The sequence below is a fragment of the Poeciliopsis prolifica genome, unplaced genomic scaffold (assembly GCF_027474105.1).
Source record: "Poeciliopsis prolifica strain line A6 unplaced genomic scaffold, Auburn_PproV2 SCAFFOLD012, whole genome shotgun sequence".
Lineage (NCBI taxonomy): Eukaryota > Metazoa > Chordata > Actinopteri > Cyprinodontiformes > Poeciliidae > Poeciliopsis > Poeciliopsis prolifica.
Genome location: NW_026562387.1, coordinates 13,906,110 through 13,926,323, shown reverse-complemented (window position 1 = coordinate 13,926,323; position 20,214 = coordinate 13,906,110). Strand labels below are relative to the sequence as shown.

General features: G+C 38.0%; 3 protein-coding genes across 5 annotated transcripts; 1 reads left to right on the top strand and 2 right to left on the bottom strand.

The window, feature by feature from the left end:
• Window positions 1-1,022: 1,022 nt before the first annotated feature.
• On the bottom strand, window positions 1,023-3,307 carry mrpl15 (mitochondrial ribosomal protein L15). The gene is made up of 5 exons (XM_055037644.1): window positions 3,141-3,307; window positions 2,855-3,012; window positions 2,243-2,408; window positions 1,510-1,633; window positions 1,023-1,421 (listed from the first exon to the last, which is right to left on the bottom strand). Exons 1-5 carry the CDS (start codon window positions 3,243-3,245, stop codon window positions 1,084-1,086), a joined length of 891 nt encoding a protein of 296 aa, XP_054893619.1. The 5' UTR covers window positions 3,246-3,307; the 3' UTR covers window positions 1,023-1,083.
• Window positions 3,308-4,174: 867 nt separating this feature from the next.
• Window positions 4,175-8,306, top strand: LOC129364858 (acyl-protein thioesterase 1-like). Its single transcript, XM_055037778.1, has 10 exons — window positions 4,175-4,492; window positions 4,650-4,681; window positions 4,778-4,843; window positions 4,954-5,001; window positions 6,234-6,304; window positions 6,396-6,469; window positions 6,771-6,872; window positions 7,132-7,308; window positions 7,396-7,451; window positions 7,572-8,306. Exons 1-10 carry the CDS (start codon window positions 4,424-4,426, stop codon window positions 7,603-7,605), a joined length of 729 nt encoding a protein of 242 aa, XP_054893753.1. The 5' UTR covers window positions 4,175-4,423; the 3' UTR covers window positions 7,606-8,306.
• Window positions 8,307-8,941: 635 nt separating this feature from the next.
• Window positions 8,942-15,143, bottom strand: LOC129364857 (regulator of G-protein signaling 20). Of its 3 annotated transcripts, XM_055037777.1 has the most exons (6): window positions 14,931-14,971; window positions 13,068-13,229; window positions 12,733-12,941; window positions 10,724-10,807; window positions 10,405-10,639; window positions 8,942-9,971 (listed from the first exon to the last, which is right to left on the bottom strand). In XM_055037777.1, the coding sequence occupies exons 3-6, from the start codon at window positions 12,909-12,911 to the stop codon at window positions 9,783-9,785; spliced, it is 687 nt and encodes a 228-aa protein (XP_054893752.1). In that variant the 5' UTR covers window positions 12,912-12,941; window positions 13,068-13,229; window positions 14,931-14,971; the 3' UTR covers window positions 8,942-9,782. The 3 variants fall into 3 exon arrangements, with proteins under 3 accessions (XP_054893752.1, XP_054893750.1, XP_054893751.1); XM_055037775.1 differs by lacking the exon at window positions 13,068-13,229 and having other exon boundaries at window positions 12,733-12,893; window positions 14,931-15,143; XM_055037776.1 differs by lacking the exon at window positions 13,068-13,229 and having other exon boundaries at window positions 14,931-15,027.
• Between the last annotated feature and the right edge of the window lie 5,071 nt (window positions 15,144-20,214).

Genomic DNA, 20,214 nt, shown 5'->3' with positions numbered 1-20,214 from the left:
AGTACAGACCAGTGCCTCTTGGCTTCTTCTGTTTAACTGCACATGTGTGGACTCTAACAAAGTAAACATCTTATGAAAGTAGTTGGTTGCACTGAAATTGAACTTGTGACATCGAGAACCATTGCTTATACCTGCTGAGGAACTTGAGCCCATCGCCAGTGGTTATTGAACAAAAAGGTGAGGATTACCATGCACAGATCACAATCTATCACAAGAACAAACAATACGCACGCACATAATCAAATATAAGGACAATTTAGAGACCAATTAACCAAACACCTATGATTTTACATAGGGAAGCTGGAATACCGAACATGAATAGTCCATGCATAAAGACCTAAGGCTGGGATCTGAACCCGGAACTTCTTGGTGTAAGACAATGATGTACAACTGCACCACCAAGTTTTATTAGATCAGAATTTTGCATTCACTTCAAACTTGGTTTGTTGGTCTATCATCTGAATTATCAAAAAAACCCTTTTGAATATGTGATTATACATATGTAAATAAAGTTTGACAGGGCACTGCATGCTTCCTTTGATAAAACTTCTGCATAAAATACCAAGTTATTTATAGTTTGACATTTCAACCCCATGGAGTCATTAAAGACAAAACAGTATTATCAAGATGTAGACTATTAAAATACACATATGATGTAATTTGGCTAAGTGAATAAACTGTTTTCATATCTAAAATGTTACTGCTGTGATTGTCTTCAAAAAAAGGTATATGTATGTGGGGTGGGGGCTGAGTTTAGAGGGGGCAGATGAATCTTTTGAACATCTACTCCAGGATACAGCTGCATATGACTAATTTCAAACTCCCCCTTGTAGGGCCCCTATGCAAAGCCATTTCACAAGTAACACACATCACCAGGCATCTGTTTCCTGTTTTCATTCTTTGAGTTATCTTATTTTCCTTATTTCCCCCTCACCTGTTACAGTTCACGTTCCTTCCATCATGCAGTTTTGCCGGGACACAAGAGTGTTCAGTCACAAAAATAACTCCAGATGGGATGAACGTAATTTTTGAGACGATATTTAATTTGGGCATATAAAATCAACAGTTTAACCATGTGAACACCTAAGAGGAGTAATATTGCAGTAGTTTCTCGTCGGTAGGTTTCAGGATCTTCTTCTCTGGCATGTTAACGACCCAGCCTGGAGACAGGCCAAAGAAGATCTGTCGAACATCCTTCCTCATGGCCAGCATGTGACACAGTTCATCCTTTGAAATATCTGGCAGCACGTAGCCGTACTTCTGCGCCAAGGCGCGGCGGGCCTGCTGGATTTCTTCCGGATCTGCTAAGTAACCCCGGTTTTCAGCACTCATGTAATACGGGACCATGTCCTCTCCCGGCAGCATCCGCTTCGGGATTGGCTGCCCCCTCATGAAGAACGGGACGGGCTTGATAAGGATTCCTGTGAAAACATAATACATTGGCATGCCTTTCATTGAAAAAAAAAACAATACTATAATAAGTTAGCTGCATTACTATTGTTTATTTACCGAGACTTATGGGATCATAGAAGCTGTTGGTGATGATGCCTCCATTCCGTTCGATAGCTGCTATGGCTCCTTCAGTTGCTCTCTGAACCTCAATGTTGATTTTTGCTACAAAAATGTCAGAACCCTGAAAGAAACGGAAAATAAATAAGAACTGGAAAAGGGTGAAAATCAGAAGTCGACAAGGCGTCTCTTCATTAGTCACAACACCATCATGTGGCGCCACCTGGTGATGGTATTTGATCTAATATTGATCTTCTTAAGACCTGCAATTACTTCACTTTCATACATGTTTAAAAGCTGCATAAAGTCTAACAGTTTATTTATTGCATTTGATTGCAATGTTTTCTGTATCAAATGCCCAAATCTAAAGATCTAAATCTAATCTAAAAACTGATCAAATCTAAAAACTGAATATATATTCATTTAGCTGAATATATTATCTGATCTTGCTTAAGATTCATTGTTTTGCAAATATATTCATCCCATTTTCACATTATGTCATGTATCAAATAAAAATTTGAATGTCATTTACTAGGTTTTTAAGTCATGGACTGACACAAAGTAGCATATATTTGTCAATGATTTAAAAAACACTGATTTTAAATCAATGTAAAAAAAATGATTTACAAATAAAAATTGTGAATGTGTGGTGTGCATTTATATTCTTTGAGTCAATACTTTCTAGAACCGCCTCCAGGTGTGGTACATTGACAATGAATCAAGCTAAAATTACCTCATCAACAAGCTGGACTCCATAGTCCCTCTTCAATGGCTGTATGGTGACTCCTCTGGCGTTGACAAGCTGGGTCAGGTCTATGGGCTGTGATGGGTCGATCCGACCCAAATCAATCAAGTACTGCAGTCTTTTCAACGTTAAAGGCTGGTATTGTGGACGGCGACTTGTAAGGAACAACAACAGAAATGTACTTATAACACCGGATACTGTTGGTTCAGAAATTATTAAACACCACCTTAATGAAAATTAGAGCTTATTGGGTGCTTAATTTTAATTATGATATGAACAATGACATTTCCATGGTCAAAAGACTTATAAAGGTAAGTTTTCAAGAAAGCATGAGTCACCAGGGACAGTGAATGCAGACTTTCCAAAGAAACTGTGTATGCCGAATGTCCTTTGTGATGTTATCAATATAACATGTTACTCTTAAAGAAAATCTCAGCTTCTAAGTCACTTTGTCATCCTGACATGCTAAAGATCGGTCGATTCCGCTCATCTTGAGAGCAATCGGTGCATTTTTAATAAATGATACTCGGAGTCTATTAGCATATTCTGTGTCACTAATATTGAACTTAAACAAATCAAGAAACGATTTCTTTTGTTTACCTGTGACCTTCATTGAAGCCATATTTAGGAATTCTCAAGTAGAAGGGGGTCTGTCCCCCTTCGAACCCCAGCCGAGGTCTGGTCCCTCTCTGCCGCTCTCCTTTGTGGCCTCTCCCGCTCCTGTTACCTCCGTGCTGTCCTCTGCCCCGCCGCTTTTCCTGCAAAATAGCAACGGCTTTAGATTAGCTGGTGCGCTGTCTTATAAAGCAAGGAAACGTCATGCTATTATTGTAGCATATTAGCTGCTAACGGTGACCACAATAAAGGAAAGGAAAATACAGCTTACATTCTTTCTTGCTCCTGGTTCAGGACGTAAATTTGCTAAAGTTATTCTCGGTAGATTTTGCAAAACGTCCAGTCCTTTACCGCCGGGTTTTTTAGGGAAAGACATGTTTCTGCTGCTCACATGTCAAGATAGCGAACCAAGGACACAAGGTCACGTGACAACATGACAGCGGATGTGATTGTTCTGTAGCGCCATAGGTTGTTTCAAATTAAAAGCATGTCACTCAATCTCGCCATCGTTCAAGGCCTCTATAAGCTGTACAAAGCTCACATTTACAAACTCAAATATTATGCTGTTAAACAGTGGCTAAAATTCAGTAAGACATAAAATAAGTTGCTGTCATGGATACGAACAGATACTGCAGTGATGCTGCCACAAGGGAGCGCCAGATTCTGTAAAGCCATTTTCAGTCATTGAAAAGATAAAATACAGCCAAGCCAACAATTACAAAGATGAATACGCAAATAAATGTAACGACTTGAAAAGAAATAAAATACTTTAAATTATTATCATTAATCATTCAATTATTTCTATTAATCTGGTCCTAAGGATAGGATGCGGCCTATTTTAAATCCCCTTGTGATAAAAACATATGTAACATCATCAATTGTAATCTGTATTTAAACTTTTTGGTTACTCTCCTTTATCATGCTAATAATAAGCATGATAAAGCTTATTATGTTACAGACGTGCATGTCAGTTGTTCTATGTTTTCATCATATAGATATAAAACATAATGGAAACTATAATAATAATAATAATAATAATAATAATAATAATAATAATAATAATAATAATTGTTATTAATAATAATAATAATAATATAATAACTGTTATTATTATTATTATTAGTAGTAGTAGTAGTAGTAGTAGTAGTATGCGCCCATCAATGCCATTATTTTGTAGGTTTCGTTGGTGTTTATTCAGCAGAGGACTTAACTCGGTTTGACCAGAACCAATGAGTAACTTGCATTGCTAAAGAGGATCAGTAAACAACCAATCAGGTAGCTCCGGGGGCGGGACTAAAACAGCCCAGTCAGTTGGAAAACAAGAGTCCTTGTAGCTTGGAGAGCCAGCCGACCGTTTGACTTCTCACGGAATTCAACTTCAAGAAAAGAAAATTCAGGGTTTTTTTTTTCTTTAGCAAAAGGAGGCCGGGTACCTTTCACCAGTTTCCTCAGTTAAAACATTCTCCTCAGTTATAGTTTGAATTACCGCCTAAACACCTGCTTAGTGTCAGAGTTTAGCCGAGATCAGCTAAATTGTGGCTGCCTAGGCGCTGTATGTGCGGTAACAACATGTCAGCGCCTTTACCTGCCATCGTGCCTGCTGCCCGGAAAGCCACTGCGGCGGTGAGTAATAGAGTCGTTTCAGAGAGCAAACTTTCTATTTAAACTCGGTCAAATCATCAGTTGCTGCCTTTAAAGTGTTAAAGAACAGAAGCTGCTAAAAATGTGACAGCTGCCAGCCTCTACCTCATGTTACAGACGTGCATGTTCTGATTTATAGGTCATTTTTCTGCATGGCCTTGGTGATACTGGGTAAGTCTTCCTGCTCTCTTAGACTCAGAATAATTGCTGTTAAAGTTAAGCTAACGGTGCTTCTGCTTGAGTTTGTTATTGTTTCAAATTTGACAGGCACGGATGGGCAGAGGCATTTGAAGGCATTAGAATACCTCATGTGAAATACATCTGTCCACATGCGTAAGTGCTCCTGGTGTGTTTGTAGAGCAAATTATGCCTTTTAATACATTCAGAACCTTCACTTGCACTGCAACTCGCATTAATTCTTGCAAATATGTCTGAATCTGCAGTCCTACAATGCCTGTTTCTCTCAACATGAGGATGTCCATGCCTTCATGGTGAGGCCCCAGATTGATTTTTTTAATTATGTATTTATTTTTGAAGAGATTTAGAGTTCCAGAATGTTAATGTTTGTTTTCATTTAATGGTATGAAAAAGTGCAGATTGAGTTTCCAGGGGCACTTTTCAGGAGGTGCACCAATTTGAAATTGGGCAAATTTTTGATCACTGATTGTCAACTATGATTTTTTTGTTTGTTTGTTTTTTTATTTACCTACAGACTTAGTTTGCTTTTTAGAATTATAGATAACAGTGAAATACTCCACTTCCCCCTGATATTTTTTGTCAACACCATATTTTTTAAGTGGAAAAATTGAGCAATTATGTAAATAACTTTTAAAAGAATCAATCAAAATTTACAAATTGACAAAAATTTTGCAGGCGTTGATCCAGATCAGGTTGTTTTTCATAAATTCAACTAAATAGAATTAAAGCAAATTTCTTCACTCCTTTCAAAACCTGCATTATTACTCACTATCTTTTAAAACAATCTTTGTACTCCTCAAAATATTGTTGTGTAAAATTTCCAACAGAAGAATTTTTCTTTACAAGATTAAATTAAAATAACTGTGTATTTGAGAAATTGGATTATACCAGAAACAGTTGTGGTGACAAGTGGCAAAAAAGTAACAATTGTTACACAGTTTTGCTTTTGAACGACAACAACAAAAAAATCCAGACAAAATAAGTATTAAACTCTCATTTAACTGAATTAATAATTAGAACGATTGGCTTAATTAAATCTCTTTGTATATTAAGTAGATTTTTTTCGAGAAGCTATTAAAGCCTTTTGTGCTTCTTCATGTCATGTATAAACATGAAATATGCTTCTTCATAATTTTCTAGTTTTCTTCCTGTACAGTGAACAACATCCACACTTAGGAGTCACATCTAGTACCTTGTAGATGTGGTGTGTTCACTGTAAAGAAAAAAAAAAAGTATTTCTAATTTTTGCTCAATCACGGATCAACACTAACATTAGTGTTAGTGTTGACACTAACACTAACACTAATGTTAGTGTTAGTGTTAGTGATACAATATTTTTTAAAATATTGTATCTGTTTGATTAGTAATTCTGGGGTAATTTAAATAACCAATGTTTATTTCCATCTAGTTGGAATTGGGTTGGCCGGGTGGTATTTGCTAGTTTATGTGACGGCGATGAATCATATTTTCACATCAGTGTATCTCTACGTCACAGCGATTCTGATGCTTATTCCACCACTTGTAGGTTTGATATCTACGGGCTGAGTCCAGAGGCCGATGAAGACGAGGCTGGTATCAAGAGAGCGTCTGAAAATGGTAAGTTTAAATAATGGTTGAAAAACTTTACTAAGGTTAAATAATAAGGTTTTTTTGTTTTGTTTTTGTTTATTTTCATGTCATTGTGCAGTTAAAGCTATGATAGATCAAGAAGTGAGGAATGGGATACCTTCACACAGAATTCTCCTGGGTGGATTTTCGCAGGTATGCGTTTCATTTTTAGAAAGTGTGTGAGTGTTATTTAGGCTCCTGGTTTTCCACAAGTATGCAAAATGAATACATACACTAGGAAATGTATGGGAATATATTTGTATTGCCAGACTTTTTTTTTTAAACACATTACATTATTTAAACTTTCTGTCCATCCACCAGTGTCTACCATAATATCAGCATTTTCTTATTTGACCTTTGACACAGCTTCTCCTCCCTTCATGGATGTTTGTTGTCTCTGTGGGTGAATTTAATCAAATGGAAGTTACAGATTATTTTGGGTTTGTTTTTACAGGGTGGAGCGTTGTCTCTGTACACGGCTCTGACATCTCAGCAGAAGCTTGCCGGTGTGGTCGCGCTGAGCTGTTGGCTTCCCCTCCGTAAATCCTTCCCTGAGGTAGAAAACCAACAGCACCTCCACATTTACAGCTTCATTTAAATGCAGCATCAGAAATCAGCACGAGTGAGCGTAGCAGGCACAACAAGCAGAACATGATTGTGACAGTTAATAATTTTCTTAAAAATGAGCATGTAAGCCACTTCTTTTTCCTCTGAACCATCCCTTTAATGAAACCATGCTGCAAGGATATTCCCTTCCTACTCATAATCTGTCATAATCGGATCATAAAAACAATCCTAATCTCTTCTATTCTCAGGCGGCTGCCAACAGTGCTAACAAGGACATGCATGTCCTCCAGTGCCACGGGGATTCCGATCCCCTCGTCCCGTTTATATTCGGCACCCAGACGGCGGAGAAGATCAAAAGCCTCATCAACTCGGCCAACGTCACCTTTAAATCGTACCACGGTCTACCTCACAGTGCCTGTCCAGAGGTCAGTCTGCAGGCAGTCCTTTCTGAGAAGCAGTAGCACCTCTCGTTCAGTTGGCATTACAGCCTGCGTCTTTTTGTTCCTCTGTAGGAAATGATCGACGTCAAGCGTTTCATAGAGAAACAGCTTCCTGCCATCAGCGACGAGTGAGTGGCCCCACTCAGACTCAGTGCTGTCCGAGTCTTTTGGTCTCCACTCCTCTAAAATTTGGTGGACTTACGACCATGAACTGTACCTGACAGTAAATGTGTGCTGCTGCTCCATAGGCCCACAGATACCTGGGGTTTCCTGTTACCCTGAAGAAAGGCCTGACTGACACAATGCTGCATCTCCTCTAGAGCCACAAGCTCCACTCAGTGTTACTGTAGAGGAACATTAGGTGCTTGATTGCAAAGCATGTTGCCACTGAGACGAGCCATTTTTGCAGGAACTGTATGTGTTATAATAACTAGGGCTGAACTTTGAAGTTTAATACTGACACTCTCACAATAAATGGGCTGCTGTAAAAAAAAAAAAAAAAAGCTTTTGAAATTCAAGTATTTATGAGCGATGTATCCCTTTGGCTACATGAGTTGCTTTAGCAAAATTGCCATTTTGTAGAGATGTAGTGATCAGGCATTTTCTGGATGGTACAGATTTTCCTTGATGTGCTGATTCCATTTTCATTTCTTTTCTGTTCTCAAGACTGCGACAAATAATTGAAAAGTATTTTGCATTTCCCTTGACAGAGGGAGTATTTTTGAATCCTACTGAAAGTAAACCCGGATTGGGTTCCAGCACCTCCGGATAGGTATCAAAGACAGAACTCGCATTTTCCTACTGTTTTTCTCTTTACTCAAGATAAAAAAAAGAAAAGAAATGTACATTATTTTGCTTTCAGATCATCCCATTTACTTTTGATTTGTCGCACTATTTTATTGCTATTTTTGGAGTTGATGACTACAAATCGACAGGTAAATGTGCACGCATTACAGAATAAAAAAAGGGCCATTTCAGTACTACTTTTTTGGCTTCCAGATTCTCTTTGAGTTTTAACCTACACTTGTATTTGTTAATCACAAACTGCTATTTGTCTTAGAAAAATCCATGCTGAGTTTTTGAAGTTCAGCTATTATAGATTTTGATTTAGAGCTGATTTAATTGCTATAGTTGCCAACAAACAGTGAAATACTCCACATTATTGGATTTAAAGCCAAATTCAGCACTGTTGTTTCATGGTGGTCAGTTTGGTGGTCCAGAAGGATAATCAGTCCAAACACACATCCGGACTGTTATTTATTTATTTTTTTAGTGAGATCAATTAGGCTGATGAGCCTAGCCCAGACCTCAACCCTACAATACCTGAACCTCTCACAGTAAACATGCTCATTTAAATCTGCTCGGCTGATTCAGCCAAGAAGCGCCGTCAAATATCCATCAGAATTACATTAGAAACTTGTTGATGGCAACAAAATCCATCTGACCATGGTGCAACTTGATAAGAGTGAGATTTAACCAAAACAGAGGGAGTCCATTTCGATTTTGAGAAAAAAAAACATGTAAATAAATAACGCATTTATATAAGCTCTTGTATATCTAGCTGGTTAAGGGGTGCAACTGGGTCACAAAGGCAGCCCAATAAAGAATTCACAAAACATTTAATTAATGCTCATATCAAATGAGAGCAAGAACATATGATTGTGCTTTATTTAATTCGTGAGAATTCAAATAGCTATTTCACACAAATTCCCTTTTTTTTTAAATCATACATAAATATATCAGTGTTCATGGTCATGTATTCAGCATATTTTTCCCTGTTCTGTTGAAATTAAATATATAACTAATATCACAGTATTGAAACGCACAGACGAGATCGATCTCTGGGTATCAGCTCGTCGAGTTGTAAAAACCTTTCATATATATCTTTGAGAAGAGCTGAAAGCACCAACATGTGAAGTCATTGTCGCACCGTTCACGTCGAACTAAAAGGTGCTTGTGTAGAAGATGTTGATCCAAGGCACTTTCCTTTCTTCCTAAGGTACATTTAAATAAAACCTACAAGTTTCTACAAGAACTGAATATGCATTAAGGCTCACAATATACCTAAATACAAATGCAGTGCTCACAGATACATGCTTTCCCGCTTTAAATAAGGTAGAAAAGTGCAATGTCAAGCGCTAGGGAATATATTTATATATATTTATATATGTATAAAAATATAGATATGTTTTCTGAACAAATACAGTAACAGATGCCAAACCTAGCTTTTGTTCTTGGTTGCTCTGCAGGACTTGGAAATCCACTAATCATGCGGAAATAAACAGCAGTTATCAGCTGGATAAAGACTGGCTTTCAGCTGGGTTCATTTTCCTGTCTGTCTTTCTCTAAATAGCAGGTCTCTGACTTTTTACACAAAAGCTCCTCCTTTAGTTTGAGTATGTGTGTGTTTGGGGGGGATGCATGCGCTGAAAAGCTAACAGTGTGGCAGTGGAGAGAGTTTATGGCTCCGGGGGAGGCTCCTCCAAGCTGTTGAGCAGATCTGTGTACGCAGGCGAGTTTATGTAGCGAGGGTACGAGTCTCTCTGCATCAATGTGTAGATCTGCTGCTGAGCGTCGTCAAATGTGCATGAGGTCGGCTCCAGCATGTTGCGGTTTATCACCTCTCGCACGCGGGAGTCCAAGCTGACCTGTAGGGCAAGAAAATGGTGAGATGCTGAATTAAACGACGTATAAGGAAAGTCGATAAGTTTCTTTTTTTTGTGATTTATTATGGTAAAAAGACTTTCTAAACTACATTGTTTTGTTCAAGTTCACTAACCACACCCATCCCTGATTACTTATTTTACCTGCAAAATGAGGGAATTATGGAAATTGAACAGAATAAAAAAAAAGATCTCAAAGAGCAACACATCATGCTCTATGTCCAACTGAACATGTTGAAGAACATGTTCAGTTGGAGGAAATTCTTCAAACTTTAATGTATATTACAATAAAAACAGCAAGGCAGAGGGGACATTAATCCCAACCTTTTGAGATGATTCGTTTTGTCCACTATTTCCTGATGAATTTGGCGTTAAATTTAACACCTCCTCTTTGACTTGATCAACTTCTTTGTCTCACCTCTTTTGGGGACAGAATGGAGATGAAGTCCTCATATATTTGGCGGACTTTCTCCTCCACCACAGTCTTATTCGTCTCTTTTTTCAGATCCTCGCATGCGAGCCAGAACATCATGTTCTCTTCGCTGAACTCCGTCCTCAGGAACTGCCTAAAGCAGCTTCGCCCAGCTGCACTTTTCATCAGCTTCTCAAACGACACCGCCCAGGAGCGAGCTTCGTCCACGGTGGGTTTCGGGCTGAGGAATGAATGAAGAATTTGTTTTGCAAAGACAGTTGGGTTTCCTTAAAGTCATTTTTCGAGAAGTGAAGAAGGGAGTTACCTCTCTTCACAATTGGAGTTTCCTTCTGGCTGCTGCTCAAACGTTGACCCCTGTATGGTTTCTTCGTCTCCTCTAACAGTCAAGCTGAAAAGATTGAGAGTAGGTATTATGTCTGAGCAGTCAAAACAACAGGAATATTTAATCCCATCTTTTGTTCGAAAAACCAAGAATGTTGACTAACATCTTCAATAATTTCCCTAGATTTTGCTTCAAAGCAGACAGACTTTACAACAACCTTACTAAAGTATTTACAAACCTCTAGCTCCTTCAGTTTTCTTTCACGTTTGACCCAGAAACCTAAAATTGATCAATGATATGTGGTTGATAGGGTTAGACTGAGGATTGTTCTCCATCCAGACCAAACGTGAGCAAGCTTACAAAGAACACATTTTGAATACTGCATTCTATTTTCCTTCTACTTCACAGTCATAAACATTGTGCTGGTTTGTCGCTTAAAGTCCCATCGCTGGACTCTGGCTGCTATTTCACTTATTTTCAGTCCAGAACTTTGCCTAGCACTTGTATTACAGTACAGGTACAGAGTAAGGGGAAAGATGGTTAACATCCCTACAGAACCCGCACATCCTGGACACAAACAGTTTGAATCTTTATCTTGAGGTCCAGCTTTCAGGGCTGTATTTGCAAAAATAAGTAGCCACAGAGAGAGTTTCTTCCCCCAGATTGTCTCTCTGACGAACACAATGAACACTACAGCCAGAGAAGTCAGCCACTGCTGTGAACCAAAATAAGAATCTTCACACTCCCACATCTATTCCTCTTTTCCTTCCTTCTATCTTTCTCTCTTCTTTCTTTCTATATGAAAATTGGATTTAAATACCTTTTTATATTATTTCTTTTATCCATTCCTTTATTGGGTCAGCTTTTGAAGCCAAAGTCAAATTCCTCCATTGTGCACACAATCTTGGCCAATGAGTTTTGATCCTCAACGACAGATCAAGTCCACTCTGAAATGTAATTTTTTGCATCAGGTCTGACTCCCCTGATGCAAAGTGAAAGCAAGCGCCTTAAAACAGTCAGATATTTATCTGGAATTGTGTAGATAAACTGATGTTTGTTCCTCATTCAAATTGACTCAGCACAAATGGCAGGTTCACACCGATCCGCTGGGACCACCTGCGTTAATAATAAAATGTGTCAACTACCTTGTTGCCCCCGTGGGCCTCACCTGTGCATAATTAAAAGCAATTCGCTGCTTCTATTGCAGCAGCTGGCCCCGGAGTAATTGGTTCAGGTGAGAGTCCCCCGCGAGCCATCCCAACTGGGAATGTGGCTGCTGTGCAATGATTAAAACCAAATTCATATACAAGTAGAGATTAAATGAATAACTCATCTCCTGTGAAGTGCATTATGGTGGCTGCCCCCAGAGGAAGCTTGATTCAGCCATGGATAACTGCAAAACAGGTTAAATCCCCGGAGACGGTTCTGCGTGTGACCACTGAGGTCCTGTTGTTCTGGGAGAAAGGGTGGGGTTGACTGTGATCTTTCAACCCTAAGACATAGGGCTGAAAGATGGAACATTTTCTTTCTGGCTAACATCTCCTCAAACTTTGCTGGAGAATGTTTTATGGTCTGAAGGAGCAAGAGTGGAACTTGTCAGTATTTGGAATTGTAAAAAAAAGGCACTGCTCAAAAAAAAGAAAATAACATGATGCCCACAATGGAGGATGGTGGTGGAGGTGTCATGCTCGGAAATCTAACTTTCAGATGAAACTCAGGGTTTTGTCTGAAGCTGAACTCATATGCAACACACTTTTCTAGCTTTTTATCTCCCAAAGTATTAAAACCCAAGTATAATTTCTCTTTCATTTCACAGTCCTACGCGACTCTGCCAGTCTGTCCCAAAAGTCTGAATAATGTCGTTACATTCATCTGCAAGGCAAACCGATTGCAAAAAAAAATGGTTTCCAATGTTAGTCTGAACAAAGAACATTAATTATAATCATATTGAGCATTGGTTGCTAGTTCCAATGGTGGTGTGTGTCTGTTACCAGGAGCAGCTACAGCAGCAGCACCAGCAGAAGCAGCAGGCGTTTGAAGCGTTGGTGGGGGTGTTTCCCATTTTGTGGCGCGTTTGGAGGACACTGGCAGCTGCTTCCTGATGAACCTGCATCTGTCTCTTGCGCATCTCCGCCCGCTCTGAGCCCATGGACTGCAAGCAGAGGAGCATCACAGAGTTCGAGGGAGGTTGGAGTGTTCACTGGAAAATGGTAAAAGCATGAAGAGCAGCTCTGACAGGAATAAGGTGACACAAGAAGAGAGCATTAAAATGGTAATAGGATCACATTAGATTCGGTTAAAAGTCAAATCAATCCATCCATCTAACCTTCTATGAAACTTGCTGTAAGATCTGGATTTCATGGCAATTTCTATGAGCCATTCACACTCCTGACTCCCTGATGGCGAAGGAAAAACTCATTCTTGCTTTTGAAAATGACGGGATTGCTGCGCATCAAGGCCTCTTGCTGACAAGGTTTTGGTTAAATTTCTGAAAAGATTTTAAGTGGATTTAGACAAAAAAGGAAAAAAAAAAAAAGGTATTATTTTTTTATCTCTAGGCAGATCACTGTCTAGAGCTTCTATCCTGCATGTTTAGCTGATCTACACTGGAAACATTCAAGGTGGACGAAGTCTATGAAGTTCCAGACCATGGATGCCCTTTGTTAAGGCATCTTCCAACATTTCACATCAGCGTAATGGAAACAAGCACCTTTAAGAAAATGTTTGAAGTGATCAACAGAAACAGTTGGGCTATTTCTTGAGTCCTTTTCTGGCACTTTGTATTCTATTTTTATTTTTTTTTTGCTTTGTTATGATGTTAAACTTTAGACCAGTTGATGGAACAGCTTGTTTGAGATTCGTCTGGTTTAATTATTTTTGTCTCCTGCTCGTGTTTCTTTTTTTTTTTTTTTCATTTTGAATTCAGGGTAGACTCACTGATGTGCTTTGAATTGTAGCTCTCATGAACTAGACATTCTTCTTCAGGACTTTCTACTAGAGTCAAATTTGTGGTTCTGTTGACTATGTACAGCTCCTGACCATCACGGTACCACCACCCTTGCAACTTTTCCATGGATGTTTTTTTCCCCTTGTCTCTCTCTCCTGTTATCGAAAACACTGACCTTACGAGAAACAACTAATGTCTGGGGTGCTTTAAATGGTTCATTTGTGACTCCCAGGACGAGTCACTGGTTGGCTCTTGGAGTAAGTTTGGTAGGTTACCAACTCCTGGAAAGGTTCCCCGGTGTTTTTTAAGATCTCTTTGGTGTGTTGGGTGAAATTTGGCACAACAGTGCCCTAAAAATATGGTGAAACCCAGTTGCTTCTTCATCTCCTTTATTCTTCATCTCTTTTTTAAAGCCAGCATGAGTTAGTGGTCTGACATATTTAAAAAACATACAACACTGAGTAACATCTGATTTACATTTGAACTGAATTATCTTTTCAATGATATTCAAGATAATTGAGGATAACTTCTATTCGTTTCCACCTGTTACAGCAGATGCATTTTGTAGAATGCATTTCGACATCCAATGGCATTTTCTGTGCAGTTTTTGCAGGTTCTGTTAAGACATCTTAATGCAAAGTGGAAAGGAAACTAACGTCAGATGCATCCAAAGCAAACTGGATTATGCTGAAAAGTAAGAGGGAAAAAAAACATCCAGAAAGAATCCCAGCATGAGGGGCAGCTCCCCTCCTCTCTGTCAGAGAGCGGTTATGACAGCGGCTCGGCGTCATTCCTTGAACCGCAGAGATCGCATCCATCAGTTGCATCCTCGGGAGGACACGCACGCGTGATGGCACACGCAAGCATCGCTCTCAGCCCAAAGCGAGCGGCCATTTATAGAAATACAATGAAATCATTTGATCGGGAGGGCTGATAAGATGTTGCTTTCCTCCCATGTTGTGTTTCTCATTTTTTAGGCAAATATCCCCGAAAAATGAAATCTGAGAAGGACTAAGTCGGTTTATTTAGCGACGATTACACAGAAGTCATGATGAATAATTCAGGGACATTTATATGGATGCTGGAACATCCAGAAAAAAGATGCTCCTGAATTATCCGCGTTTTATTTTTGTTTGAAAAAAAAAAAAGCGTAAACGCGATAATCTTCTTAAACGTGATCATGTTATAGGGGGTTAGGGGTGGGGAGGGGAGGAGGAACAATCCAATAAATCGATTACTTACTGTGTCACCATGAATGCCAGAATACAGGTGATTTTCAGCTCGATCACATCCGTCTGCCTCCGACTTGACACAAACCAGTTGGTTTCCTCTCCGCGCATGCGTTCCCTGCAAGTGTGAAAAAGATTTCTCTGCAACCACATGCACGCAGGCACGGCCACAACACGATCTGTTGAATCCACGGGAACAAACTGAGAGCCTGCAAGACTTCTTCATGACCCAAGTCAACGCTCATGACTCCAACACTAATCAGAAATCTTTCTGGAAATATAAGCAACAGATGCTGATTATAATTCTACTGGAAAGAAGCAAACGTGTTACAGTTTCAGATCTTTTATTGGAGGGCAGCTTTTGCAACTCGATGTGGTTCTGATAGTATTTCCTTCAAATACCAACACATTTTGCATGTCCAGGTTCAATTCTGCCAAACATCTGAAAAATCCTCCGTCCAGCATCTCTATCTGGGAACCCGCCTCCCCTGGTGTGGCTGTACCTTCTTATCTCCGCCAGGGGGCAGTAGAGATCCGTTCAAACAAAATGAAATTAAACTCGTTGGAATATCAAAGGCAAAAACTTCTACAATCTAACGGAGACCGTAATATAATACATATCTATACAGCTGCTGTATATAGAGAAACGAATGAAAGACGTAATAAGAGTAGTAGGTAAATAATGTATTGATTGCATGATAATTAATTTGTTAAACATGAAACTGAAAAGGCAACTGTGCAAAATAATGTTTATGTATTTATCTATTTATCTATTTATTTATTTAGTTGTTTATTTATCTATTATTTTAATCATTAAAGTCCATCTTGAAATACTTAAATTGTCACTGTGACTCTTTGAACAACCTTTAATTAATAATAATAATAATAATAATAATAATAATAATAATAATATAATAATAATAATAATTATTATTATTATTATTATTATGGTGATTAAATATATATATAATATAATAATATAATAATAATAATAATATATAATAATATAATAATTATTATTATTATTATTATTATTATTATTATACACTTACAATGCTTACGAGGTAAATTACACAATAATTTACATTATATTAAACAATGACAATAAAAAAAGAAATTTTTATGTAATTTTTTATTTAATATTTGTTTCCATGCTTATTTTTATGTATTTAAAAAACAATATAAATACTCAAATTATTTATTCATTCATTGTGTTATTTTGTGATTTGTTATGTAATGTATGTTTATCTTACACATTCAGATTTATTTGAGTTACTGATTTAACTAATTTAGTAAAAAGGAATCTAAGAAATATATATTTATATATGTATATGTCTGTATGTGAAAATAGACTTGTATTAATAAGACCTTAGCGCAAACAGAAACAGATTTATAAAATCAGTCAGAGTGGCTTTCTGTATAATCTTTAACACTCCTTTGCATTCAGAGAGGAGGAGAGAAACATTGATTTTAGAGATAAATTGACCTCATTACCATCTTTTAGTCGGTATGTGCAACATTTTAAAAACTGTTTTGCAGTAAATTAACTCCCTGGAACTGCAATTAAATTGAAAAGCTGTGCATTAGTATTTCATTTTTATGGCAATCCATATACATGAACTTTAGAAATACCTGTGGATGTTGAACAACCACTACAGCTAGTAATTTAATCTCTGTTCACTGTAAAAAGTTTTACCAACCATAATGTCTCCTCATAGGAGCCAAACTTTCTAGTAAGATTTTTCTAGTGGCCATTATTATTAGGTATTTCCACATTTTTGTTAAATATTTGACTGTTTTTTTCTTTCTCACTTTTCAGTCTTTTTAACCAAACGTGTTGGCATCGTGAGCAGTGTGTGTTTAGAAATAAAAATAATAGCTCCGTGAAGGAATACAGACGAAGTGTAAGACATAAAAAATGATCTACATCAGATTAATTTGGCAAATATGCTTTTAAGAAACAGGAAAAAATAAATCCAGCCATCCAACATGGAACCTGACGGATGTATCTTCCTTTAGTTGATCATCTACTGTTGTATGCCAGGTTTTCTGCTCACAGTTTCTTATTTTGTTGTATCTGAAATTGTTTTTGTATGGACCAGCTGCTTTATTTTTCATCCTTTTCAAAGATTTAGCCAAAAATAACAACAATCTATTGTGTCTTTTCAACCAGATGCTGGAAAAAAGACTGTGTAGAGCTGGTTATTTGCAAAATGTCTGTCATGAGTTGTACTTAGTTTGTTCCTTGAGTTTCAGAAGATTTTTATATTGAGATGACTCATGAGTTCATCATAGGTTCACAATTTTGCATGCTGTATTTGTGCTTTTCAACACGCATGTGTTTATTTTGGATTTTGAGTAGATTCTAGTAGATGTTTCTGCAGGGCCTCTGGACATTGGTTCCTGCAGCCTCCAGGCTGCTTGAGCTGTTTTTCTCTGTGTTGTTTGGCATAGTTTTCAGTCCCTCTGTCAAAAGCTCCTACATCCACACAGTCCTGAGTCGTGGCTTGTTTTTGTATATAGAAGACATCTGGACCTTCTTCTATAAGGTTGGAGAAAGGTGTTTACTGTTACGACTATGGAATTGTTTGGTTATTACTAGCAGTCTAAGATTTCTAGACTTTTTGCCTTTCTAAATTTAAAGCGAAGCAACAGTTTAAGATATCAAAAGTAAAGCTAAGCAAAATATTCATTTCATAATTTTTGCGACAATTACTATCTTATGACATGGCAGGGTGCCTACTCACGGCTGAAGTCAGAGCAGCCATGAGCCATAAATCCTCAAGAAAGTCAAATTTTCGTGAAAGATTAAAAGGACAAATGTTTTTTTTAACCCATAGTTGTACAGCAGACTTCTGATATCTATGGGGTTTAGGAACCACAAATAGCTGAAATCTACAAATAGTTTAAACCCCCTCTAAAACACTTTTAACTGCATGTTTTCATAGATGAAGTACCAAATATGCCTTAATATACATTATTATGCACAGTGGAAATCTCTTAACACAACCAGGGAAGCTGAAATCCAAAGTCTTGAGGGTTCACCCAATCAAGGAAACTAAATAGCGTTCTTGGATAGGCTGTGGCACAAATGACAGCAAAGTAGCATTGCCTCAATGTTTTTCAGCTTCTCAAATTGCAATTTCTTTCAAATATTTTTGATAAACTATGGTTTATCAAATAATTTTGGGTTATGTTCCACAGGTGTAAATAGATAAATACTGCAATAATCAAATGTTGCATTTTTGCTTTTAGTGTGCAAAACTGCTGCCTTTGCTTTTTAATTAAAACTGATTAGATTATTTTATGAATTTTCTTTTACATTTTTTGTGCTGTACCATTTTACCGGGGTATCCATAAGTCATGGTTATCCAAACTATGACAATCTCATACTGGCCTGTGCCTCAAGGCCTTTGGTACTGTACATTTTCAGTGGATGTGATGCTCACCTCCTGGATATCACAGCCTTCACCTTCAATATTTCCAGAGCAAAAATTATTATGTCTATGAGAAAGTTTGGACTTTTATGACTAAAGTGTTGCCTCCACTGCAGTGCTGCTGTTTGATTTAATTTATTCATTGGCAGCCCCAGCCAAAGTTTGAATGAAATATTCAGACAGAACAAGGGCTCGAATAGCAACTCATGTCTATGTAAAACCCCAAAGTCGCACAGATTTTAAATTCCCAGAAGAAAAATAGACCACCTAATTTTGGTTTTACAGCCACATCCCTCACTGCTTTCTCTCAAACTGCGGGCACAACTCAAAAGCGCTGAATTATTTTCTGGGGGCTGTTTTTATGCAGCAGCTGGCATCTCTCAAGTGAGGCGCTGCACAATCTGACCAGAATAAGATCTATACATGTCACTGCAGTAGCGCAGGCAGAAGCGCACTATCTTCTGCAGACACACGCGGGAGAAAAGCTAATCAATTTAGGAGCTCTTCTGATTTGTGTGCTGGAGTTTCATTGGGGGTTGTGTCTTGTGAAATGTGATTATCCACTTCAGCTAAAGTTGCGGATGCAGCAATGGAGATTGCAGGAGAAGAGGAGGTATGTCCGTCTCTTTCCCCACGCTGTATGTGTGATCCAGCTGTAAAACAAATTCAATATGGAGAAGCCCCCTCAAACACTAAATAAATCATGTGTCTTGTAGCTGCAGTAATCTTATGGAGGGATTGCTTCTTTAATAGACCCTGCTCTCTGGTGAGCAAACTGTTCCTGTGATCTACACCTGGAACATATCAGCACCTGAACGAGACTTTTAATCTCTCCATACAGAGTCAAGCAGGAAAATCCAGGTATAACTGCTTAATTCAACATGTTTCAACAGTTTAAAAGCCTGCAGCCCTCCAAAAACTCACCAAGAGCAAATCAACAACTTGACTGTCTGCTGCAACAACGCCTCGCAGATTGAGCTCGGAAAATGTGTGCTCTGAATATTTTGGTCCATGATTTTCAAGTCAACTACTCAATTCATTTAAAGTCATTAATTTCTGCCTCAGAAGTTGTTGTTTCTCACTCATCTTTTTTGTTTGTGATTTGTAGTGGAGCTAAACACTGTGAATTTATTAACAGAGTTTATCTCTGAGGAACAGAAGGGCTGAACTTCAATCGTTTAAAAAATTTTCTGGATGAAAAAGCCAGAAACATGCTGGACTGTTGTTGAATGAAACAGGAGGACGAGAGAATCTCTGAGGCACAACATGTTTGGATGCTGAGCCAGCAGTCAGATTTAGCCTCTGCTGACAGCTTGGACTTTAAGTATTTTAAGTGATTAAAATCCCCCCAAACAATTTGTGAATCAAGGAAAGGGAGACATGGCTTAACAGTTTTACTATAAATAAAAATATTTCAAAAATGAGCTCCCTTTTACTCTGATCCACCAAAATAACACCCTTTTACATCATTTACATCATCATTGGAAAGAAGTGGAAACAAAAGTCCCATGTAAATATGGGCTTTATGGACAAGAGGCAAGATAAAGGACATTGTTTAAAGAAATCCATCCACAAACCCACGGAACAAGGTTATCCGGCCAGATAAGAGCGTTTTGCTTTATGTGCAAAACACCTCATTTCATCAACATCTCAGACAAAGAAACAGGTCAAAGTTAATAAAAACTTGTTAGAGGCTGCATGAGACTTGAAGACTTTGAGCACAACAAAAACCAGAACTATGATGAAACCATATTTTATATGCTTGGATGGCCTAGTCAAAGTCTAGATCTAAACCGAATTGAGAATCTGAGGTAAGATTTTAAAATTATTGATCCCAACCAGTCTGGCAGAGATTTAGCT